Source organism: Phascolarctos cinereus, unplaced genomic scaffold (assembly GCF_003287225.1).
Source record: "Phascolarctos cinereus isolate Bilbo 61053 unplaced genomic scaffold, phaCin_HiC Scaffold_4;HRSCAF=312, whole genome shotgun sequence".
NCBI lineage: Eukaryota > Metazoa > Chordata > Mammalia > Diprotodontia > Phascolarctidae > Phascolarctos > Phascolarctos cinereus.
Genome location: NW_027555847.1, coordinates 256,489,724 through 256,517,270, shown reverse-complemented (window position 1 = coordinate 256,517,270; position 27,547 = coordinate 256,489,724). Strand labels below are relative to the sequence as shown.

The following is a 27,547-nucleotide window of genomic DNA, read 5'->3' as shown; positions in this document are numbered from 1 at the left end:
TTTTACCCTAAAGAGCTATAAAAGGTAAAGCTCAGTCAGGATCCTGTTTACAGAATAGAAAAACATCCTTCAAAACCATGGGCAGAGGCAGAAAAATTGTTCTGGTCAAATGAGTAGGATGACCTATGTAGTTTAACAGTTGGCTCAAGAAAACAATCTAAAGAATCTCTAGGATTGGAAGGTAGGAGTTTACCAAGGGATAAATGACATTCAGTGTCACTGTACAATTATTATGTCCCCAGGACCTCCAGTCTTGGGGGACAAAGGTCTCTTAAAGATACCATATCTCCCAGAATACAGTAAACCCTCCCTGATAATGCTACTTTTTGAAACAGAAAATTATACACATTCTAATTGCTTTACCCTAGAGAAGAGCAAAAAATCACTCCATGACCAAGATGATGTAGGCTCTGAACAACTGCATCACTTTGAGCAAGAAGCTTCCAGCCAAGTCATGCTGCGGGCAAATAATGTCAAGCCTCTGAGGAAGTCTTTCCATTTCACTGCAACATAAAGTGCTATTGCTGTTGTTGGGAATGCCAGCAGATGTACCAATCAGCAATGCTCCATACCCTGCTGACCTAATGGGTGGATTAAATTCTTTCTGTATGTAAATGGACTTAGTATATACACAACATGTTGGGGAACCATTAACATTTCTTTAGTGAGGTATGTCTCCACCCATAAAAGCTGCCACCAGCTAGTATCACTTATGGTAGGTCTCACTGCATGTCTGTGGGTAAATGAGACCTCAGCACCAGCATCTGTGAAAAAAAAAAAAAGATGGCCCTAGATGAACCTCTTCCATTCCACTTTGATGAAAGTCTGCCTGTGCCCTCAGAAAAGTAGAAATTTTCAAATGAAAAAAAATCTATTCCTAAGACTTCAAAGACCCTCACATGCACCAAGATTGCTACAGGAAACAGACAGGAAGCACTTTAATAGGTTTTTGTGGCACCCTAAGGATGTAGATAGAGGGTATAGGAGGGCTATTTTGAAGTCTCTTTAGAAAGGTTGTGCCACTTTTCAGAAGGGATTTGTTAATGACAAAGCTTCACATGAAAGCAGCCATTAAAAACCATTACTAGAACATGCTAGGTCATGTAGTCAACACCATTTTCAGTAAGTAATCAGAGCAGAGGAGAGCAGACTTCATGTACGTGAAGAGAAGACAGAGAAAATACAAGAGATGCAGTATCTCCCAGAAGCAAAAAAGTACAAAGCAGGCCAGGTCAGGCACTCCAAGCAATCTAAGCTTTTTAAAAGGAAGATTCAGAAAAGAAAGGTCACTCATCAAAATAAGACACAGTAAGTTAGAAAACATAGCCCCAAATCCACTAAAAGGAACATCTTTTAAAGAAAAGACACATCAGTGACAGTGTTTGTACACTGGGGTTTAGAAGAATTCACCAAGTTCTAGTTGGACCTATTTCAACTTTCACCCACACAAATGTGCTTTGAAAGAAATATTTATGTTGAAATGCCCCAGAAGGCCACTTTACCACAATTTTCTCCCTTTGTAATTTTACATAGATGGCAAAGATAAGATTGTTCATGTCTAAATAATAATCTGCTCTTTGTGACCTGCAAAATCATGAAGGAAGATGAGCATATCTTCGAATAATTGCTACTTCACCTTTATTTTCGCCCATCTCTATGTGACTTGGGGTGACTGGCTTGTCAGACAAAGCAACAACTTCGCCACCTACCAGGCCTTCGTTGAGTCAGTGCCCAATTACAGCAGCAGCATGCTGGTGACACAGGTTTTGGCTTGGGGGGGTTTAAAAAGACACAGCAGGTCACAATGAAGACATGGACCCAGAGGGAGATAATGATGGCTTTGTGAACTGAATGCAATTGACAGCCAGAAGCAGAAAATTGGCACTTCTGCACCATCTGCACAGAGATTTGTTTTTTTTTTCTTTTTTTTCCCCAAGAAAAACTGTTGCTCAACTGTGTGGATGTCAAAATCAAGCTGGGGAGACGTAAGGATACCTTCTCTGTGATGACTGCTGAGTGAGTCTAAGTCAAAGCACACATCCTTTCAGCATCTCACTGTCAAGAGAGTCCGGGTGATCCACACAGTGTTCATCTAGGCCAAATCAATGCTTCATTTACCTACAATTCCAAGTCTTATAAGAGCTGTGTGGGAATAAAAAAGTTGGGCATCCCAAGAGGCATCCCAGTCTATAATCAGGAAGATCTATGCCTGGGTGAGCTACTGAAAATGGTTGTCTTGGGATCTGTGGATAAAAATGGAGGGTTGAGTGAAAATTCCAGGGAAAGGAGGCCAACTCTATAATATCCTACTGAAAGGAAAGAAAATTGTTAAAATCCAAGCAGATCACCTCTGCAAAATCCAGAAGGGTAGAGAAATTTGTAAATTCCAGAGGAGCCACCATTGACTTTTTAAAATTTATGAAGCAGAGGCAATGTTCCCAAAATATGAGTGAATGGGGTAGCCCAGCTCTTAGGACAGATTTATATACTCAGTAGAATGGTAGAACCGAATAGAATGATTGCACCAATGGACAAAGAATCCATCCTGACGCCACAGAAGTCAGTGTGAGGAAAATTCCAGTGTGATATCAAAGGGGGAGGAGGAATAGGGAAAGAATGGGACAGTTTACCATATAATGTCTCAAGGGAGTAAAAAAGCTGAGGAAAGTCTCTATCTCATGTCACAGGGTAAATGGTGGCATAGGATTGAGGCAAGTGATTCCACAAGGGATGGGAAGATTAGGAATATTTTTGCTTGATGTCATCCAGAAACAATGCTGATGAGTTTGAATTAATAAGTAGGAGCTTACCATTTTCCTCTAAAGGGAATTTTAGTTTTATTAGAGGACTTTTCAAGATTAAAAAGTCTTAAAACAAGAGGCATGAATAAGGGTTTATAGCTATTTCCCATGAAAAATAAAGAGCAATGTGAGGAAAAGAGATCTTTTTCCATATGTTTAAACCATCTTTATCAATCATTTGCCCAGGAAGGAAGGAAGGAAGGAAGGAAGGAAGGAAGGAAGGAAGGAAGGAAGGAAGGAAGAAGAGGAATTTTGGGAAAGGAAGGTTTGAATGGTAAGACATATTAATATTGAACATATAATGGAACATGAAGAAATATTTGATTCTAACTGAACAATGAAATTAACCTAAAATGGAGTAAAGGAAAGAGAAAATAGGGGCTTCAGTAAAGTAATGGAATAAGGAAGAGAAAGAAAATACTTCTAAGGTTTTGTTCCTTGTTATCATTCAACTTGTTCTTTCATCTACGATTAACCAGAGACTTCCAGGATAATAGATCCCAACAGAGAAAAGATTGAAGATTTACATTATCAACAACTCTTGCAGCTCTCTACTCAACAAGGGAATAAGTGCTCTCTGAAGTGGTATTTTTTTTATTGAATCAGGAGTCCTTTAGAGCCAATTTAAGAACTTGAGGAAAAATAAAAGCCATTTTAGGAAGGAGAACAGGCCAGTTGCCCAGCATGCCACCATCTCAAAAATTATCTTAATTCATCTTCATTTTTCAATGACTTTGTCCATAAAAGAGAAGAAAAATCAGAACATTGATTTATTATGTGGTTCTTCATAAGTGTTGTTCCTAAAAGTTTATCAGTTGTTCAAGTGAGTTCTTTTATCTTAATCAAAGACATTAATAAAATGAAGATATTTACTGAGTCTCCCATTAAGAAATTTCATTTGCTCAAGATCTATAAAGAAGGCACAATCTTTTAAATTCAAAAATTACCTTGGGGATAAGGTATAAACTGAAACATACTTCAGTAAGTAGATAATTGTTCTTTTCCACTATGTATATTAGCCTCCGTTCCTTGACAGCTTATGTGTGTGTGTGTGTGTGTGTATACACATATATGTGTGTGTACATATGTATATGTATACATATGTCTACATATACATATATATAATTTAAGATACCTTCTGTAATATGTAATATGAGTAATGTCAAAACCATTCTCAATGATGATAATTTATAATCCTCACAAATTGTTGTTTGCCCTTTGTTCTCTCAGAGGACCAATGACATCAGGAAGGCGATGTCTTGACTTACAAGTGAATTGGATTTAAGTGAGTCAGGGCTATAAAAAGTCATTAGCCTCACTCTCTCCTCTAGAGCTATCTGTATTCCAGTGCAACACATAGATCAGAACAATTAGAAATGGCTCCTAATTTACAATCCTAAAGAACACTGGATGGAGTGAAAGGATCTAGGTTCAAAACCAAAGCTATGGGGCAGCTAGGTGGTGCAATGGATAGAGCACTGGCCCTGGAATCAGAAGGACCTGAGTTCAAATGTGGCCTCAGACACATAACACTCACTGGGAAAGTCATTTAACCCCATTGCCTAGCCAAAAATTTAAAAATAAAAAAAGCTGAAGCTATATTGCTACCTTCATGATGCTAAGCTAGTTGCTTTACCTCTCTGGGTCTTAGTTCCTCCATCTGTGGAATAAGAAGATTAGACTAAGTGAACATTAGGGTCCTTTCTAGCTCACAACTAATGATTATATTATGTGATCTTACCTTCCTTAGTTTCCAATTAAATATTATTTCTTAATTCCACAATTTTATTTGTATTTTAATGGTTAATAAAATGATGCATGAACCACTTATTAACTTAGAAATTCCTTTATCTCATCATGATCTGTTGTCATTCTCTTCCTCTACCTTGTATCCCCTAACCCTGTTCTTCATCCTCATTATGATCTCCAGTCCTTCCACCCATCAGTTTTTTCTCAGGCTATCACCTCTGTGCTAGCTAGTTACACTCTCCTCATATCACCATCTGGACTCCTGGCAAACCAGTTAAACTCTACATTGTCCTTTCCTTTTGACTCTTGTCTCTCATCCTCTTGTTCCCTTATCATATGGGTGATCCAGCCCTGCCAAGCCTCAGACTTTGACTGTTCCCATGTACTGCTGCTTTCACAGCTGGGTATGTGTGTTTTGAGGAACAGATGTTTGTCTTATTGTATCTCTGTGTGAAAAACTTGCTGTGTGTCTGTGTGTTCTGAAGTAGGGCTGTATGTCTGTCTGTGTCTGTCTGTGTCTGCTTCTGAAGAACTCATTTATCCTGCATATCGCTTGTTTGTATGTATTTGTTTGCTTGTTGGCTCCCCTATTAGACTGTGAGTTCCTTTGAGAGGAGGGATTGTTGTTTGCCTTTCTTTTTATCCCCAGTACCTACCTTTGGTGCCTGACACGTAGTAGGTGGTTAACAAAGGTTAACCACGAATGTTCCACACAGTGGTGTGGAACAATGGAAGAAAAAATGATAAAAAATCTAATACAGATTTGTTGCTAAGTAATCCTTTTACACTTCCCTAATCCATTCACAGCACCATAATGGCTTTAAAGAATTTTTTCATCCTTCCTTAAACCTCTCTTTGCTCCTTCTTCCCCTCTCCCTCTCAGCAGAGGAACTTGCCTCATACTTCACTGGAAAAAAATGAGACCATTCTTTAAGAGCTCCCTCTTTTCCCCTTTTCAACTCATCTCACTCATTTAGGTTCAGTGACACTGGCCTCCTTCCTCTCAAAAACCAATCCATGTCCTGACTAGGAATTTTCACTGGCTATCCACAATGCCTTGAATTCTTTCCTTCCTCTTCACCTGGTGGTTTCACTGGCTTTTTTCAAGCTTCAGTTAAAGTCTCACCTTTTGCAATAAAGCTTTCCTGGTCTTCCTTTTCCCTGTAACTTCCCTCTGAGATTATCTCCAACCTGCATATATTTTATTTCTACATAGTTGTTTGAATTGTTGTCTCCCCCATTACACTCTGAATTCCTGAAGGTCAGGACTGTCTCTTTGCCTTTCTTTGTATCTCCAGTGCTTATTAGCACAGAGCCTGGCTTGTTGATTTGACTTAGGCCTTTTGAAAACTTGTCCCAGATGCCTATAAATTATTTCCTTTAATTAAGAATAAACTTAACCCAGAATGAAAAATAGCAGAATTTCAAAGTTGGAATTTATCTCAGCAGCTTTCTAGTCCAACTCCTATCTAAAGAGAACCCCATATGATAACATATAATACAAATGATCATGTAACCTCTCCTTGAGATCTCCAGTGATGAGTAATACACTACCTCCTGAGACAGCTAGTTCTGTTATGAAATTGTTGTTGTGATTTTCTTAGACATCAAGGTTAAATTTCCCTCTTTACAAGTTCTATCTATTGTTCCAATGGGACAAAACAGGGCAAGAGCAATCAGTCTTCCACCTGACAACCCTTTGAATGCTTGAACGTAATTATCATGTCCCTCCAGCTCTTCCTTCTTCCTGAGTTTTCTCTTCTCTAGCCTACACATCCAATTCCCATTACCCAATGGATACATAGTCAAAGGATATGAGTAGGTAGTGTTCAGAGGATGAAATCAAAGCTATCAGTAGTCTCATAAAAATGTTCTAAATCAGTAATAATTAGAGAAATGCAAATTAAAACAACTCTGACATACCACCTCAACCCATTAAATTAGCTAAGATGACAAAAGGAAAAGGACAAATGGAGAGGATTTGGGGAATCAAGTACACCAATGCACTATTGATGAAACTGTGAACTAGTCCGCCCATTCTGCAAAGCAATTTGGAACTATAACAAAATTCTTTTTAAACTGTATATACCCTCAACCCAAGGGTAGCACCAGTAGTTCTATACCCCAAAGAGATCAGAGAAAGAGGAAAAGGATTCATATGTACAAAAATATTTATAGTAACTCTTTTTGTGGTGTTAAAGAATTGGAAACTAAGGAGATACCCCATCAGTTGGGGAATGCTGAACAAGTTATGGTATATGATTGAGGTGGAATACTATTGTGCTATTAAAAAAAAATGACAAGCAGGATGATTTCAGAAGAACATGAGAAGACATAAACTGATGCAAAGTGAAATGAGCAGAATCAGGAGAACATTGTACACGGTAACAGTAATATTGTAAAGATAATCAATTGTGAAAGAATTAGTAACTCTGAACAACACAATGACCCACCACAGTTCCAAAGGAGTCATGGTGAATGATGCTATCCACTTTCAAATAGAAATGATAGACTGAGTACAGATTGAAATCTATTTTTTCTCTCTCTTTTTCTTTTTTTTAACATGGCTAATGTGGAAATTTCATTTGCACAACTATATTTATAACGAGTTTTGTTTTTCTTGCCTTCTCAAAGGGTGAAGAGGGAGGAAGAGGGAGAGAATTTGAAATGGAATGAAAAAAAAGAATTAGATGGGGCAGCTAGGTGGCACAATGGATAGAGCACTGGCCGTGGAGTCAGGAGGACTTGAGTTCAAATCTGACTCAGACAAATAACGCTCACTAGCTGTGTGATCCTAGGCAAGTCACTTAACCCCATTGCCTAGCCAAAAAAAAAAAAAGAATTAGAAAAAAAAAGGCAACAGAAAAAAAAATCCTATTTCTTTCAACCTGCCCTCACATTGTGTAAACTCAGGTGCCCTTCTCTGAACATTTTCTTGCTTATCAATGTTATTCAAATGTTGTATCCAGAAGTCAGCACAATATTCCAGATGTTATCTGGTCAGTGAAGAGTACAAGTAGATTATCACCTTCTTATTCCAGGAAGTTATGTTTCTCTTAATGCAGCCCAAGATCAAATTAGATTTTTTTTGGCTGACATAGCATGCATGTGATGACACATAGTGAGTTTGCAATCCACTTAAATCCCCATATCTTCTTTCAGGCAAACCATGGCTAACCATAGTTCCCTCATCTTGTGCTCATGGAGTTGATTAAAAAAAAAAAACTCGAATGAAACGTTGAATCTTTATTAATGGCTAGAATTTATACAGAGCTTTAAGCAGAGCACTTTACATATGTTTTCTCATTTGATATTCACACCAACCCTGTGAAGTAGGTACAATTTTTAATCTCCATTTTACAGCTGAGGAAACTGAGATTGTGAGAGGTTACTGAGTGAGACTTGCCTAGGGTCACACAGCTAATAGGAATCTGAGAGAGGATTAGAATTAACTCCAATTCCAAAGCTTCATCCACTGTGAAGTTTATTCTATTCAACCCAATACTCTAACTTGTCAGATCTTTTGGGATTATCACTCTGTAACCCAATGTGGTAGCTCCTCCCTCCTAAGTTTATGACATCCTCAAGTTACCCCATTACCTTTCCCTGGGAATAAATATAGATCATGTTCCATTCCATTTACTGACCTCCCAGTTATAAAGGTACAACCCCATTCCTATTGCTACTTCCACATATGGCCTCTCGAATTCATGTGGAAAGAGTACCCTTTCTTTTTTCTCTATCACTTCAAAAAGACATTCCTGCAAACAGAAAAGTCAACACTTCAGTTCCTTTATCTTCATTAGATTCCCCTCCCCATTCTTTAAGTCAGTATTTTGATACCATCCATGATTACTAATGTCTGCTTGAGACTGATATCTTAGGTGATGGTCAAAAAAGTGGTAGCCTCTTTCAAAATGTTTTGCCTCCACAAATGCAGTTTAATGTCATCTTGTTAATTGTCTGGGCTTCCCACTGTATCTTTTTCTGGCTTACCTTTCTTCATTCTCTCTGTTTCTCTTTCTCTCTGTCTCTCTGTGTGTCTCTGTTTCTCTGTCTCTATTTCTGTACATGTCTGTCTCTCAGTTTCTCTGTCTCTGTGTTCATCTGCCTCTGTCTCTGTGTGTGTATATTTCTGTCTCTGTCTTTCTGTCTCATACATATATATATATATGTATTGTTTATATATATATATACATATATATGTATGTATGTGTGTGTGTGTGTGTGTGTGTGTGTTTCAGTGCAAAATATATGCAAAGTTATATGGGGTGGAAGAGGGGAGACCAGCAGATGGAAGAATGAAGGAAGGCCTTATGTGCCTCTGGAACTGAGGTTTGAAGGAAGTTAGGGATTCTCAAAGGTAGAGGTGAGGAGGAGAGTACTTTCCAGGCAGTCAGGCAGCCTGTGCAAACAGCAGTATGGAAGATAGCATGCCATGATTCAGGAGCAACAAGAACATAGGATAACTGAAGGGTACATAAGAAACCCAGAAAAGGCAGGCTTAACTCAGACTGAGTAGGGCTAAAATACCAAACAGAGGAGTTTGTATTAAATCCTGACAGAAAGAGGGAGCCACTATGTCTTCTTGAATAGGACATCCAGTTTGAAATGTCCGAAAAGCAGCTGTTGATGTGGACATGGAGATGAAGAGAGACAAGGGTAGAATATTATTTGCATAGAGATAAATCAACTTGAGAGAACCATAGTTACCTGTATATATGTCTTACCTCCTTTCCCCTCCACTATACTGTAATCTCCTTGAAATTTTCATCTTATTTGCTTAACAAATATTTAATGTTAACTTAATGACCATATTAGAGGATAGTAGGAATATGGTCAAATCAATTTACATGCCCCAGGTCACTTATTTAACAAGTGAGAGAGCTGGGACTAGATCTCTTAATTCCTAGTCTGTTACTCTCTGTATGTTTTGTCTTATCTCTATAATATACTTGTATGTCTCCCTAAGGACACAAAACATTACATTGTACATAATAGTTGCTCAGTAAATGTTGCTGATTGAGTTGCCATATTAAATAATTATAAAGTAATAGAGATGTCAAAAGAGGTTGTGACGAGTTGGTTTATAATAGTATACTAAAGGGAATAGGAGGAGGAATTGAATCTGCTCTTCACATCTGGAGGATCGCTTCCCCTAGGTAGGGCTGGGTCTTATATACTGGTTAGAATGGTCCCCAATTACTTTAAGGTAAAAAGATGCTTGATTTAAATCTATGGCAGAGTCTCAAGTTGCAAGGAGCCTTAGAGATCTTCAAGTCAGTCCCATTCATACTTGAGCAAGAATTCCCTTCATTTCTTCCCGAAGTCATCCAGTCATGGGGAACTTACTCTCTCCTGGGGCAAATCATCTTATTTGCAAATAGCTGTAAATGCTGGGATTTTTTTCCCCCTTACATGTACCAAAATCTGTTTTTCTACTATTTCTAACAATTGTTCTCAGTCCAGCTTTTGTGAGATATCTAGCTACTGAGTTACTGTTCCAGATTTACCGTGTTTTGTGTTAGCTAACACTGTGCCATCGGGAAATGAGAAGGCCAAAGACACATGTATCTTGCCTAGCTTTGGAACAGTCATAGGTCATGTTTTATCCATCATTGTATTCACTGCAGCTAGGATAGTGCCTTGCACATAGTTTGCACTCAGAAAGTGTGTTGAATTAATGTCTGCTTCTCAGAAATTAGCCTGTGGACCATTAATGAGGGAAGTGAGGCTCATTTTCTGCAGCATGCTTCATAGAGCTTTCAAGTTGATATTGACATTTCCAAAGTGCAAGTCTGATCATGTTGCTCTCCTGCTCAAAAAGCTCCAAAGGGTCTATATCCTGCCTTTAAGATCAAATATATTCACTTTTAAAACACATTACAGTCTGGGCTCCAGCATACCTTTCCCAGACTTATGCATGACTCTCTCTGTGTTCTAACCAAATAAGCCTGTTTATTGTTGCCCATAGATATGCCAGGCCTGGATAGTTCTACTTCTACATCTCTTCTTCATAGAAGCAGCTAAGTGGTTCAGTAGATAGAGTACTGGCTCTCGAGTCAAGAAGGCCTGATTTCAAATCTAGCTTCTGGCACTTACTAGTTGTGTGACTCTGGGCAAATCCCTTAATCTTGAGGTCTACCTCAGTTTCCTCATCCATAATATAGGAATAATAACAGCACCTGCCTTCCAGGGTTATTGTGAGGATTCTGTATATATAAATGCTAGCTAATATTATTATAAATTGTCATAAACAATAACACCTAGATTCCTTCAAAGCTCAGCTCCCATGACACCACCTGCAGGGAATTTATTCTGATAGCCCTAAAATTACTTTGTATGATTTGGCATTTAATTTTCTGTAAGCTTGTTGTCCCCTCGCTCCTTCCTTCAATAGAATATAATCTCCTCCGGGTCAGAGTCTGATTAATTTTAGTTTCATCTTTGTTTCATCCTGGGCACCTTGTATAATGTCTGGCACATAGTAAGCACTGAAATACTTGTTGAATGGAGTAAGTTGTTGAGATAGTGGCCAGAGAGATGGCTTTTCAGAAAGACCTGCGTTCAAATCCAGCCTCTAATATATACATGATAAGTGACCATAGACAAGTCACTTGATATCTCAGTGCCCAAGGCAATTGTCCAAAACTACAAATCACAGAGGAGTGGCTGATCTGCACCGGTAGATGGTAATGAAAGTCAAAACATAGATTTTTTTAAAAAGAGGGCAAAAATAAATTGATAGATAGATAGATAGATAGATAGATAAATGATTTGATAAATAAATAAATAAATGAATAAAACTAATGCATGATGCTGAATTTTTTTTTTAAAGTATTGCTTCAGCAAAATCTTTGCTGCTCTTCCTATTCATTTTGGTAATGTGCAGAAATATAGTGTGGAAGTGTACCATTGGAGTGACAAGAGGAAAAATTGGCCACAGGGTCTTTCACCCTCCTTGAGTAGTCAACAGACCAAAAAACAAAAAAAGTTTTTTTTTCTTTTAGAAACTCTGACTTGCCTAAAGCTGACTGAAGAAATCACTATTTCCTTCCTCATATATTTCATCTGGAAACTCAGAGCTAGTGTTTATGATGCACTATGGTAAAAGAAAAAAAAACCCAAGCAAAGTTCTTGAGTTTCCTACTCTGGAGATACTGAAGGAAATAATTATTTTGTTATTATTTAATATTTGATTTCCCCCAATTACGTGTAAAACAATTTTAACATTATTTTTTCAAATTTTTTGATTTTCAAATTCAAATTAAAAATTTTTTAAATCCCAAATTCTCTCCCTAACTCCCCTCCTCCTCATTGAGAAGGCAAGCAATTTAACATAGGTTATACATGTGTGATCATGCAAAATGCATTTAAGGAAAAAATTCTTAAAGATCATTTATCTGTGGCCTAAATCGAGTTCAATGCATTCCTGAGTCAGGAAGACAGACTGAATGACCCCTTAAGCTTTCTTACAACATGGCAATTATATTATAATTCAACAAAACCATATGAATTATTTTCTGATTTATCAGCATAGACAAGAACTAAAAGGAACCTAAGATATTATCTAGTACAACTCCTCATTTTCTACAATTTTGTGTATACTTTTTAAAAGAAAGCCTTGGTCTATAATGTTGATAGATATAGGATAATCTTAAATATCAAAACAGACCAATAGAATCATGGATATTAGGAAACAGTGACCAACTAATTGAGGCTGGTTTCTACTATTTTCTTTTACCCTACAGATATTTTCAAAGAAGTTTTCTAATGCAATGTGATAGTGGATAATAGCATTTTATAAAGGAGTAGTTTATAGATAATTAGAGAAATGATAATTAAGTCTTTCATATCCCCAAACTCTTTGGAATGTGGGAGAAAATTATTTATTTAAAGTGAAAAAAGAAGCAAAGCTATTGTCTCTCCTAGAAGCTTATTTCAGCATTAGTGGTGGACATTAGTAAAAGCCCCACATGAACCACTCAAATGCTACAAGCAGAGGACCAAAACCAATTTACCTTCCACTCCATCCCTGAAAGTTCAAAAATGAATTTATTTTTTCTTTTTCCTCTGCCCTTGGAGAGTGACTCCTTTGTCAGTGATGAGTTCTTTTCTATTCTCTCCAAAATCCTCACATCGGTGTCTACAAAACCATTCTTGCAGTATACAGATTGGGGAATGCCTTTCTTCCTGCATTCATGAACAAAATTCCACTCCTCTTTTATCCTAGAATAACACAACAGGAAAAAAAAGGGGTTATAAAAATAGCTAATGTTTACAAAAGCACTTCAAGATTTTTCACAGTCCTTTACATCTGTTAGCTCAATCAGTTCTCAAAATAACCCTGTAGATTAATCTTCATTTAAAGATGAGGAAATTCAAGTACAGACTCAAGGTAACATAACCATTAAAGGGGAAGAGAACGGAAGGGAAGAATCATTTATTAATGACCTACTCAGTGCCAGACTCTGTTCTAAATACTTTACAAATATTTTTGATCATTTGATCCTCACAACTACCCTGAGAAGTAGACGCTATTATTATCCATTTTACTGTTGTTGAAACTGAGGCAGACAAAGATTAAGTGACTTGCCCAGGGTCACATAAGTGGTAATAAGTGAGTCTGGATTTGAACTCAGATTTTCCTGACTATATGTCTAGCAAGCCATCCACTACAACACAACGTTTTAAGTTGTACTCTCACAGATACATCTTAAACCTCTGAGGTATAGGGTAAGTCAGCTCTCATTTCTACAGAAACTGATTTAGCTTCTGGATTACCCAAGTCCTTAGCTTTTAGAATTTAGTTTTTGTTTTTGTTCTTGTAGTTGTTGATATTTGTTTTTGTTTTCCCCTTCACTTTTTCTTTTTGTGTTACTAGCACCTATACCAGGGATGACATAAAGGACAAAGATATTAAACACAATCTCATCTCGACTAAACTGAATCTTGCTGGCAACACGCCCAGACTGGAGAACTGGAACCTATGCCTTGTTAGAGGACCTGAACTGAAACAAGAGAAATAAGAAACCTAAAATTTTCAATTTTGGATTGACCTTTCTATTCCAATTATCTGTAATTGGATTACTTTCTGATGTTTGTGTTCAAATGGTAATTCACAGAATCTTCAAATGTTAAAGACTGAAGGAGCTGTGGAAATAGTCTACCCCAGGGGTGGAAAATCTGTAACCTTGAGGCCACATGTGACTTTCCAGGTCCTCAAGTATGGCCCTTTGACTGAGTCCAAGTTTTACAGTACAAATCCTTTTATTAAGGGGATTTGCTCTGTGAAGTTTAGATTTGGTCAAAGGGCCACACTTGAGGACATAGAGGGCCACATGTGGCCTCAAGACTGCAGGTTCCCCACCCAGATCTAGCCTAACCATTTCAATTTAGAGATGGGAAACTGAAGCCCAGGGAGTCCATATAATATTCTCAAGGTTGTACAGTAGTTTAGTGGCAGAGAACAACTAAGACGTAGGCATGCTGACACCCAGCCCAACATTTTTTACACTGTAACAGGAGGAAAAATAAATAAATAAATTAGAATAGAGTGTTCCTGACTTAGAAACTCTAAGTCACAAAAAAAATTATGTAAGGCTTCCATGGTGGTCATGGTTACAAGACTTCTCCTTCAGTTCCCTCTTAGAATCCTCTACTGCTGTTTTGGGTCATTTGTTTGTTTATTTGTTTGTTTCTCTTCACCTTTGCCCTACTGGCCCTGGTCATCTTTGAAAATGAAGGACCAACAAAAACAACAGTAGATTCTGGCAATAGAGCTGACCTTACCCTAACCAAAATTCTCAAGCCCATAACCAGAGCTTATTCTGAGTTTCCTATCCTAAACTATTCTAAGCTCTCTCCTCCCCACCAATTCTTACTGAGTTCCTCACCAAGCCTCAACTTCCTCATATGTCCCTGAGTCCTGATATATTTTTATATGTCTATTGAAATGAATAGAAAGGCAAAGGAGAAAAATTCTTATTGCCAAAGAAGAATAAGAAGAAACTGCATTTCTCTATTTAAGAAGAGTAAGGAATGGGGGAAGGAAGGAGCTACAATCTCTTCATCACAAGTCGATGAGGAAGGAGGGGATTCTTGTAGATACTTTCTAGATACTCTTCTAGATACTATTGTCTTAGGATTGTCATTAGATGAGATTGCCATAAAAACAATAGAAAATTTCAGTATTATTTAGTACACTTCAAGAATACTATGGGTTAAATAGATTTCTGTGCTTTAGCCAAGAAAATAACCACCATAAATAATGTTGTAGCTATAGGAAAAGCTCTTCTAACACACCAATTCATAAGAGTATACTGAGAAAATTGGCAATTGTAAAAACATCAACAAAATTCAGTCATTCAACAGGTCTATTGTGAAGTTTTACTCTTGTGAACAAACCAGTTAAGTATAAATTTGAAGTTAAATGAAACTCTGAGACACATCTCATTACACCTGACATATCACTCTTCAATATCTCTTTCTTGCTATTCTTTCTGACATTTTTCACATGTTTATATGTTACCCTTGGTATCACTTTCTCCCAAGGAGAAATACATATTGTGGATTAAGTTTTGCTGGGCTAAAATGGAGTTCTTTGGCTTGTCACAATTCACAGCTGGCAGAGATATTGTGTCTTTTATAAAAATTTTTAATTTAACAAGCATTTATTTTCACCATTTAACATCCATTTCTTCCTCAATTCAAAATAAAAGAGAAGAGAAAAGGAGGGGAGAGATGAGAAGAGGAGGGGAAAGGGGTGAAAGTGAGGAAGGGGAAGGGAAGGGGAAAAGTAACCCTAGTAACAAATATGTATGGTCAAGCAAAACAAATCTCCACATTATCCACATGCAAGAATGCTTTCTTTCAGGTGGTGAATAACATAGTCCATCTTCATTCTCTGTAATTATAATTTATCATCATATTGATAAGAGTTTTTAAGTCTCTCATAGTTGTTTGCCTTTATAAAACTTGTGTTATTGTATACATTGTTCTCCTGGTTCTGCTGGCTTTGCTCTGCATCAGTTCACACAAGTCTTTACAGAAAGGTGCTGTGAGACAGATTGTTTTTTCTCCTTTAGAAGGAGAAAAGTCAAGGACTTCAAGAAGTGAGGAAGGGTACATAGGTTTGAACTGAATGCTTCTGACAATGAATGGGTATTCAGTTTAACTTTTGGTCAGGGATTCAAGCAAGAAATGGATGAAATAGAGAGTGAAAAGGAAGATGAAATTAAAGTAAAGCAATTGAGATAGCAGCATCATGAACAATGAAGCAGCCCGAAGTTTAGTAGAGGCAAGCTGAAGTTGACTGATCTTTGTAGAAATATTTCTTTGAAAGAACTGACAACAGATAAGGATAGTTCCTTGCTTTGGAGGGTTCATATTAAGTCTAAAGCTTATCTGTTTGTTTTTGTTTTAGTTTGCTTACTCTGTCATTTAATTGGCACTAATGCCAGCTTAGAGTGTGATCAATCATAGTCGCTTTTGATTTGTATGTTTTGTTACTGTGAATGAAAAGCCAGAAAGAAGAGGGTAGTGGCTGGGCAAGGTATACAAATGGGAGACAAAGAAACAGAAAGCACAGATTCTCTGAATTGTGGGGGGAGGAGAGGATGGAAAGAGTTAGCTTTCCCTGCCTGGGAGCCCCTAAGCTATATAAGGGAATTTTAACGATTTCCATATTTTATACCCTTCTCAGAGTAGAATGTATCTGGTCCTTTTTTCCTAGGCTATAAAAAGAGCTTAAAATAGCATTTTGTCTGTGTAGGTGGCTGTGGCAGTTCAGTAACCCTTCAAGATTTTATTCTCCTGCATAGACATACAGAGAAAAGCCTCTATAAGAGTGGCTTCAAGGACAGTGACTAGAGAGTAGGCCAAATCTGAGGGGGTATGAAGAATAGTTGGACAAGACTTATCATATTAATATTCTAATGATAGTAAGACTGGTAAGGCTAACATTCCAAGGGTGGGGGCCAGAGGAGAAGAAGTATCTTTACCTCCTATACTAGTCTAACAGAATTTTTTCATCTTGTACAAACTACCCTTACAGACATACTACTATGTGTATTTAATCTCCCCAATTAGATATATGTCAGCTTGTAGCTGACCACAGCTAATTCAAGGCAGGAAGGTGGATGAACAAGAGGAAGATAATGACCTTGCCCTCCAGATTCACCTTTTAGCTTCTACAGTTGCTGAAGTGTTCAAAATAATATTTCTCTTTACATGGTTTTCCTGACAGGATCCTTTCTGAAGATGTAGGGACTTTGAAAGTTCGTTTTGGCAGGAATGAGAAAATCTAGAAACATACTTTGCAACCCTCAGGGAGACCAAGATCCTGAGCTTTATAACCTCTGCTAATCATGCAGAGGCCTGTACAGAAGGCCCAGTGAAGACAACATGTAGCCTTTCTAGTGAATGCATTAGAAAATAACAGTTAGGGGAAGCTAGGTGGTACAGTGGATAGAGCACTGACTCTGAAGTCAGGAGGATCTGAGTTCAAATTCGGCCTCAGACCAAACACTTGGCACTTACTAGCTGTGTGACCCTGGGCAAGTCACTTAACCTCAAAAAACAAAAAAAAAAAAAAAAAAAAAAAAAAAAAAAAAAAAAAAAAAAAAAAAAAAAAAAAAAAAAAAAAGAAAGAAAAGAAAAGAAAAGAAAAGAAAAGAAAGGAAAAGAAAAGAAAGGAAAAGAAAAGAAAGGAAAAGAAAAGAAAATGACAGTTATAATGTCATAGTTTTCATCCCAGAGTTATTGATGCTTGGCCAAAAGTAACTTTAACCTACTTCACAGGCTGTGAAGTCTCTGAAGTTTAGAAGATTGTCTTATCTTCTCCTTTGCTCCCATTTTAAAGAAAAAGATATTTTTTTCTAAGGTTGCCTGGAAATAACTCCATTTGTAGCCTTGATCCTATCCTCTCTCATGTTCAACAGGAGCTTACCCCCTTGACCATCTCTTATATCTCTCTAGATTTTAATCTCTAATGTTCTTTTCTCAATTCTTATCTTTCCTGAGCTTTCTGCAATAATACTAATAATAACAATAACAACAAATAACACTAATATATCTTTTAGAGTTTGCGAAGCCACCAAGCCACAGTTGATCATGTCCTGCTTGATATTCTTTACTCTTGTTTTTCAACCCACTCTTCTTTCCTGGTTCTCCTCTGACCAGTCTTTCTCAGTCTCCTTCGTTGAATTTTCATCCATATCACACCTCCTAAGTCTGGTTTTTGCTCAAGGTTCTCTTCTAGGTCCTTTTCTCTTTTCCCTCTATATGTCAACTCCATGTGGTCAGTTTTCATCTCTATGCAGATGATTCTCAGATCTATCTATTCACCTGTAGCATAGTATAGAGCTCCTGTCCTACATTATCAACTGTCATTTGGACATTTCAAACTAGATGTCCCATAGGCATCTCCAACTTAACTTGTTCAAAACTTTATCTTTCTTCCCAAACCGTTCCTTCTTCTGACCTTTTCTTTTACTGCTAAGGGCATTATAATCCTCTCAATCATCATCCCAGGCTCACAACCTCATTTTAACCTTTGTCTTCTGACTCTCCCTTAGCCACATATCCAAATTCTTGCAAATTTTTTCTACTCACATAATCAAACCCTTTTACCACTTCTCCCTCACTTCATCCCTGTCTCACTCTCATGAGGCACTCATAATATTTCCCCTGGATTATTGCAAAGCCCTTCTAAGTGGTCTCTCTGTGTCAAGTCTCTCCCCATTCCAATCCATCCTCCACTCAATCAAAATTATTTTCTTGAAATATAGGTATGAATATGTCATGCTCCCTGCTCATTAAATTCCAACAACTTCTTTTTACCTATAAAATCAAACAAAGTCCTCTGTTTGGATTTTAAAGCTCTTTACAACCTGATCTCTTGCTATTTTTCTACTCTTACACTTTACCTCCCTCCAAACACTTACCAAAGCAGCCTATTTGCTTGTTATTTGCATATAATAATCCATCTTCCATCACCATTCTTTTAAACTAGCTGCCCTGCCCCACCCCCATTCCTGGAATTGTCTCCTTCCTCACTTTTGCCTCTCACTTTCCCTAGCTTCATGTGTATGTGTATACGTATACTAGAATACATATGTAGTAATTTTATCTCAGTTTGCAGTGCATCATGGAGACTTAATAAAGGCTTCTTGAATTAAATCTACTTAAATCAGTATGTATCTTGAATAGAGGTCAATTAAAAGAGCTAATATATTATATATTTTATTTTTATATAAATATAGAATACATTATACATTTTATTTCTTACATATAATACAGTATATATATATTCTATTTCTTATATAATAGATTTTATTTTTATAGAAATATATGATACATATTATATTTTATTATGGATGATATATGATATATATGTTAGCTCTTTTAACTGATCTTTCAACCAAGCCATACTGATTTAAGTCAGTTTAATATTTATATTCACACACACACACACACACACACACATACAGATGCTTTTCTTGGTCAATCAACCAACACACATTAATTAAGCACTTACCATATATCAGATTCTGTGCTAAGCATTAAGAACAGCAGATACAAAAGTGAGGCAGTCCCAGAACTCAAGAAGCTTACATTCTACTGGAGGAAGGCCAGGGTTAGTTAATAAGTTCACAGATAAATAAATAAAATTATATATAAAATAAAAGTGAAATGGTTTCAGGGGAGCATAGAGACACTAAGCAGGGAATCAGGAAATCAAGAATCTTCTTGAAGGAGGTAGCATTAGAATTGATCCCCCTATGTATTTGTGCACACTCTCCCCCCAAAATCTTTGTACTTATTTTGTGTTTTATTTTTTGTTCTGTGTGCATGTTGCTTTTCCCTACTAGCACGTAAACACCTCAGAAATAGAAAATGGTATTGTGATTTTTGTTGCTACTGTCATTTAGGTTGTTATTACCATTTTGTCCCATCTCTTTTTTACAGTGACAAGCACTTAATGGGGACTTAATAAATGCCTGCTGAATTAAATTGACTTAAACCAATATATTTTTTGGCTAAGAGATCAGTTAAAAGAGGACCATATTCTATCTATGGGATCGGCTCAGAAAATCTCTGAGAAAAATAAAGATCTGTTGCATTAGTTTTTTTTCAAATCTTTATCAAAGAGGCTTACCATAAGAAATGTTGATGTACAAAAAACACTGAAGATGGAAATCTATGTCATACTGAGAATTAGAAAGATTGTACAACATTAAAAAAAAATAGCCCTAGAGAATGGCCAGGATGTGCAGTGATGGTGCTAGCTTAACAGATATTTAGTTAAGCTCCTTGCTGAACAGGAAGAAAATTACAATAGGCAATCAACTAAAAGACTGAGTGAGAATAAAAGAGACTGCTCACCATTTGCAGAGAGATTGACAGAACTAGATGATGGCTCTGAAAATAATAATTCAGATGACAAAGAACCAAAATATTGGTACATTCCTGAGATTCAGAGAACTCACCCAATTTTTTTGCTATCCCCAAGGGAACTTCTATTCAGAAAATGAGGAAGACTAAACCCCAAAACAACTGCTTTCCAGTATAACATTATCATCATGAAAGCTTCCAAGGAACAAAGGAGATTGTGATTGTCAGCATGTGTCAACCACAACCTCACTTTTGAGACTGAAGGTCCCTGAGTTTGGGATGTTGATTGTCTAGATCATTCACAAATCCAGGGAGTCATGGGCATCATGAAATACTTGCCAGGCTTAGTCAGGAAATAACCAAGCTTACTTACTACGTTTCAAGAAAAACAGGAAAAGTGGGTCTTCACATACCCAAATGAAATCCACTGATGGAATGCATATACTGTGAGTTCTGAATCAAATTGCAATGCTTGTTGTTATGTATTGTATATGGCAATTATTTTGCTGTTCTGTGTGCTAATGCTATTGTATTATAGCTTGTTCTTACATATACTTTATTATGTATTCTAGTAAACAATATTAAATATGCACTCGCTATAAAATCATTTACGTAACTCTTATACATGCTATAAGTATTTGTTGCTTGAGACTTGCTGTAATAGATACTGGTTTGTCCAGTTTGTTATTGTTGTTTTTTTTCTGGGTGGGGGGAAGCATAGTATGGAGTTGTAATTTCATTAGTGTAGGGAGTTTCTCAGTGAGGAGCCACCATCTTGACCAGACCTATTTGACAACTGTTCTATATCCTATATGATTAGAGGTTTAACTGGGGGCACTGAAAAGTTAAATGACTTGCCCAGGGTCACCCAACTAGGATGTGTCAGAGGCAGTACTTGAACAGAAGACTTCCTAATTCTAAGGCCAGTTTTCTATCTACTATATGATGCTACCTTTAATGTCGTCATTATGTGCAATATATTTATTGCATCTGTTACAGGTACTATGAAAAACTACATGTAATTTTAAAGTAAAGATGCTCACATGTGTATTTTATTATGGTTACCTGTAAGAAACTTGTGTTCCTATAAAACAGGGATAATCATAATTACTGTACATCCCTCACAGGCTTGCTAGGAGGAAATAAGACGTGAATATGAAAGCACTTTTGAAACTTTACAATAAGGGTTCTTAACCTTTTTGTATTAAAAGATGAACACAAAAGATAGGCCCTTTGGCAGTCTAGTGAACCCTAGGAACCCCTTTTCAAAAATAAAGATGAATTTTTTCCCATCTAAGATCATGGACCCCCTGAATTCTACCATTATCCTCAGTGCTTAGCACAGTGCCTGGCCCATAAGAAGTGCTGATTAAATGTTTACTGACTGACCGTACCTTACCTTACCTTGCCTTTCCAGTGGACACCAGATTAAGAACCCATGCTGTAAAGGATTTTGAAAATACGTGTTATTTTAAAAGAAGAGAATAAAAACATGTAGGGGTGATAGAACAGAGCCCTAAATGTACTTTTCTTGAGTACTTTCATGAAAAAATGTTAAGAATAAATATTGTATTCATGTCTAGAGATAACAGTGTGGTTCTCAATGGACACATTAAAATTTATAAAAGAGAACTTACCCCAAAGTCATTCATTTAAACAATTATCAAATATGAAATTGTAGAAATGATTAATGAAGAAGAAATTGGAATCAAATGAATAACAAGTATGACAGCTACAACCTTGGTGACAAATTCAGTGAGAATGCATCATGTTCTAATGTAAAAGTATGAAGAACAAATCTGACAAGCATTTTGATATCTGTGCAAGGAAACACATTCCTCAGAGCTTTTAGGGAGCCATATCTTATGGTCATGAGGTTAAGTTCCATTGACAAGTATATTTCATAAGGATGGAGAACACATTAATATTAGGGGGAAAACTCCCCCACCCCAACACTGGATTTTATCCCTTAAGTCAGAGTAAAGTCATGATATATTCCAAGGGCAGGCACTCTAATCATTTGCAACCATTTCTTGCACTGAGGGGACTGATTCACTCACCCAGTGAATCAATACAGATTCCCTGGCCCAGAAAAGAAGTATAAATCAACAAATGGCTCTTGTATTCAATCTGTGCATCTGCTCTTACTCCCAGCAAGTGGGGGGGGGACGGACAGAGTGAGGGGAAGCGGGGCACTCTCAGCAGTCAAATTGCCTTGTGCCTTTAAATCTAAAGTCTATTCAGTTAAATTGTAAATTCTGAGCTGTAGGCAAAATCAAATCAATATATCTCTACCTAAGGAAGGAGAGTGTGTCGGGTTTTGGAGATCATTACTTTCATTTAATCACAGTTTGGTATTGCAGAACAGGATTGCTATTATTTGTTTTACGAAAGAAAACATTACCCGCAGGTTCACTACACTGCTCTAGCACAGCAGCAAATTAGTTAAAGCAATTCACTAGTTGTAGTACACTTTTTATAATGTATACACACCTGTTAAAGTTAATCAATTGAAAATATTTATTGAGTCCCTCCTGTATACAATGAGGTATACAAAAAAATATACAAGAGATTATGAAATGTACTACTGGAACATATGTTGCATACATTGTCAGACAAGATCACTGTCTCAAGCAGTTTTGCTTAACTCTTTACCTTGTTCCTAGTGGAAATGAGTGGAGATGATTTCCAGAAATGACTGATATAAAACTAAAGTGATGATTCTAAAAATAAAATTGGGTATGAAAAGGTAAAAGGGGGCCATTATATCATAAAAGGGGTTATGAAATTAAGAACTAAGACAGAGGCAGCAGGTAGGGGTGAAGGGTTAGTAGTGCTGGAACCTTACTTTTATCAGATCTGGGTTAAAGAGAGAAAAACATATACATCTAAAAGGGTATAAAAGTCTTCCAAATTATAAAGAAATAATAGGACTAGAGGAGAAGATAAGAGAGGGATATTAGAAGGGTGTGTAGATTAAGATTTAAGAGGGTGGGGAAGAAAAGGGAAGAACTCTTACAACAGGTGTGGGTAGAATAAAGAATAGGAGGGTAAGAGGAGAGGATAAAGTAATAAGAACAGGGAAAAAGAGAGGCTGAGAAGGGCAATAGTGAGTAAAATTAAGATGGAGGGAAATTTACAAATAGGAATGTCAACTTTAAATGTGAATGGGATGAACTCATCCCATAAAATGGAAACAGCAGAATGAATTAAAAATCAGAATCCAAAAATATGTTGTTTACAAGAAACACATTTAAGAAAGAGAGATACACAGTTAAAATGAAGGGAAGGAGTAGAATTTATTATGCTTCAGCTGATCCAAAAAAGGTAAGGGCAGCATTCATGATCTCAGAGAAAGTTAAGACTAATAGATTTAATTAAAAGACATAAATAGGTTAGCTATGTAATACCAATACTAACCCTGTATGTATCAAATACTATAGCATCTAAATTTTTAAAAGAAAAGTTAAATGAATTACAGGTAGAGATAGTAATACTATAATAGTGGGGAACTATAATCTTCCCTTTCAGAACTAGACAAATCTAACCAAAAAATAAATAAGAAAGAATAAAGAAGTGAAGAAAATTTTATATAAGCTCGACATAATAGATATCTGGAGATAATTGAATGAGAATAGAAGGGAATACACCTGTTTCTCAGCAGTTCATGGTACCTTTAAAAAGTCTGACCATATTTTAAGACATAACATTTTACAGTTAAAAGCAGAAAAGCAAAAATATTAAAAGTATCCATTTCAGATGAAAATTAAATTTAAAATTATATTTAATAAAAGACCATGAAAACATAGATTAAAATTAATTGGAGATTAAATAACCTAACCTCATACAGTGGGATAAAGAACAAATTACAGAAGCAATCAATAATTTCATTAAAGAGAATGACAATGATGAGACAACATACCAGAACCTATGGGATACAGCAAAAGCAATAATCAGAGGAAAGTTTATATCTCTAAATTCCAACATCAATAAAATAGAGAAGGAGCAGACCAATGACTTGAACAAACTAAAAATCCCCAATTAAGCACTAAATTGGAAATCCTAAAAAACAATGTGAAATTAATAAAATTGAGTGTCAAAAAACTGAATAAATAAAACTAGGACTTCATTTTGTTTTAAAAAACAATAAAACTGAAAAACCATTAGTTAATTTGATTTTTTTTAAAAGAGAGAGAACCAAATCACTAGTACTACAAATGAGAAGGGAACATGAAATTAAAGAAATAATGAGTTATTTTGCCTAATTATATGCCAATAAACTTAACTAATTTAAATGGAATAATATTTATAAAAATATAAATTGCTTAGATTAGAAAAGGAAATATAATATCTAAATAGACCTATTTTAGAAAAAAAAATTGAGCAAGCTATAAGTGAGTTTCCTAAGAAAAAAGCACCAGATCAGATAGATTTACAAGTGAGTTCTATCAAACATTTAAAGATCAACTAATTCCAATATTATACAAATTATTTAGAATAATAGGCAAAGAAGAGATCCTACCAAACTCCTCTTTATGAAACAAATATGATACTGATATCTATACCAGGAAGAGTAAAAACAGAAAAAGAGAATTATAGACCAATTGCATTAATGAATATGGATGCAAAAATCCTAAATAAAAACACTAGCTAAAAGGTTACAACAATATATTACAAATATTATGCATTATTACCAAGTAGAATTTATACTAGGAATGCAGGGATGGTTTCACATAAGGAAAACTACTGACATAATTAATTATATCAGAAATAAATATAAAATCATATTATTATATCAATAGATGCAGAAAAAGCTTTTGTGAAAGTACAACACTCATTTCTTTTAAAAACAACTTAAGACATCATTTTATACCTATCAAATTGGCTAAAATGATTGAAGGACAAAAGGAAAAATGTTGGAGGGGATGTGGAAAAATTGGAACATGATTCCCTGTTGGTGGAATTGTGAACTGATCTAACCATTTTTCAGAATAATCTGGAATTATGCCCAAATACTTGTTAAACTGCCTATACTCTTTGACCCAGCAATACCACTACTTGGTCTATTTCCAAAGATGACCAGGGGAAAAGGAAAAGAATCCAGAATCTATATGTTCTAAAAAAATATCTAATGCAACTCTCTTTGTGGGTGGCAAAGAACTGGAAATTGTGGGCATGCCTATCAATCGGGCAATGGCTGAACCAGTTGTATTATATGACCATGATGGAATATTACTGTGCTATAAGAAATAATGAACTCGATGATCTTAGAAAAAGATGGAGAGACTTGCATGAAATAATGAAGAGCAAAATGAGGAGAACCAAGAGAACATTGTATACAGTAACAGCAATATTGTTTTAAGAAGGACTTTGAGTGACTAAGTCATTTTGACTCTTATAAATACCCAAATTAATTATAAAGGACATATGGAGAAAGATGCTATCTGCATCCAGAGAAAGAACTGCTAAATAGAAGTAAATATTAAATGGTTTTACACATATATACATATTTCTATCTAATGGTATCCATCTCAAGGAGAGTGAAAAAATAAGGGGGGGGGAGAGAGATAATAACTTTATTATATATTTAAAAGGAATAGTAAGTTGTACATAGTAGATTTGCAGTTTCATGTACAATGATCTTTTTTTCTATTCTACCATGTTATGAAAATGCCTGTTTTATTTCTTAAGTTCAGAATGAAATAAATAAAAATTGAAAAATCTAAGGGTATTGATAAAAGTTATATTTTTAAAAAATATATAGACTAGTTGTAGCTTAAAATAATGATGGCTTTTTCGCTATCTGGGTGACACTGTTGTTGCATACTGAGTTTACAATTCATACGAACTGATTACTAGGCACACTTTCTCCTTTTTTCTTTTTTTTTTGGGGGGGGGTTAGGCAATGTGGTTAAGTGACTTGCTCAGGGTCACACAGCTAGTAAGTGTTATGTGTCTGAGGCCAGATTTGAACTTAGGTCCTCCTGAATCCAGGGCTGGTGCTCTATCCAGTGTGCCACCTAGCTGCCACCTTCTTTTTTCTTTTTTTTCTGGAGAGCAGCAAATAGAGCCTATGCTTATGCATATACATGTTGAATTTGTTTGAATGGAATAGACCTAATTGGATGCAGCCTAAGATTGTGTTAGCTGTTTTGGTTATTTCATATCATTGGCTGAGAATGAGCTTGTTCACTACAGTCTCTATATCTGCTTCATATTAACTGTTGCCTAAGCATACTTATCAATCTGGGGAGCAGAGATTATATATAATATGTAATATATAATATATATGTATGTATGTATGTTATGTATGTGTATATATATACAAAATGTTCCTAAAGTCTTAGTGCCGATTGAATCTATTAAAATTTAAAATGACACTAAGATTCTTGGTATTCCCTGTATGTGTACATGTGTTATGTATGTTATGTATATATACACACATACAATGTACAAGATTCTGTATTAAGAACTGTGGAAGGAATTAAGGAATTAAAGAAAGGAAAAAAATAGTCCTTATTCTCAGGGAACATGCCCATTTATTAATTTGTTTATGCTAGCTATAGTCCTTTCTCTCCAGGGGAAATGTGCCTAGACAACAGCTCACAAGAAACAGATATGTAGGATTTACTGAATATAAGAAGTCAATATGAGTCAACAGTATGGAACAGAAACCAAAAGGCTCACCACAATTGTTAACCTGCTTCCAATACAAATCAGTTCCACTTCAATTCAACATGCAATAAAACCAATACTTGCAAAACACTAATAGATACAAGACATACTAAGACAAAAATTGAACATTCTCTGCTTTTGAGGAATTTACACTCTATTTGGGGAACAGCACATGTACACATGCGGGCAGCTAGGTAACACAGTAGATAGAGTTCCAGGGCTGAAGTCAAGAAGATTCCTCTTAGTAAGTTCAATTCCAGCCTCAGACTGTGTGACCTTAGACAAGTCACTTAATCCTGTTTGCCTCAGTTGCTCATCTGTAAAATGAGCTGGAGAAGGAATGGCATGCCACTCCAATATCTTTGTCAAGAAATCCCAAATGGAGTCATGAAAAGCCAAATACAACTGAAAAATGACTCAATAACAACAGAGGCAAGAGATAGAATGTCAACTTCAGGGGGAACCTAGTAGTCCAGTTAAAATGGAATATAGATATATAGAATATAAGTCATTATAAAAAGCATAGCTATGTCCAATGATGCATTTATGAAGTACAAACAAGTCCTATCATCAAATTAAAAAGGAAGCAATGACAATGACCACGAATCTAAGTGGCCTTTTAAAAATATAGTGGAATAATTCAAGAGAGGGACTGTTCAAGTGAGTCTATGCAGTAGCTGGACTCAAGGTACAACTTAGCTTCCATCAAGATGAGTAGAAGATACATGGAGATGGAGAAAGGGAAGAGTGAGAACACACATGGAGCTGGAAGAAGAGAATTCACAGAATCTGTGAAGGAGAATGAAATAAAATTATGGCAAGGTATGTTAGAGATACATTACGGGAGGCATTAAATGAAGAATTTCTTTTTTTATCTTTTCGAGTATGAGAGTAACTCAGGTATGTGTCTTTGAAATAATTGGTAT

General features: G+C 36.1%; 1 protein-coding gene across 1 annotated transcript in view; it reads right to left on the bottom strand.

Moving 5' to 3' along the window:
• LRRC2 (leucine rich repeat containing 2) overlaps positions 1–27,547 on the bottom strand; it is a 170,069-nt gene that overhangs the window by 101,473 nt on the left and 41,049 nt on the right. The window contains 1 exon segment of the mRNA XM_078153016.1: positions 12,572–12,779. Within this exon segment, the coding sequence (XP_078009142.1) occupies positions 12,572–12,779 (208 nt within the window).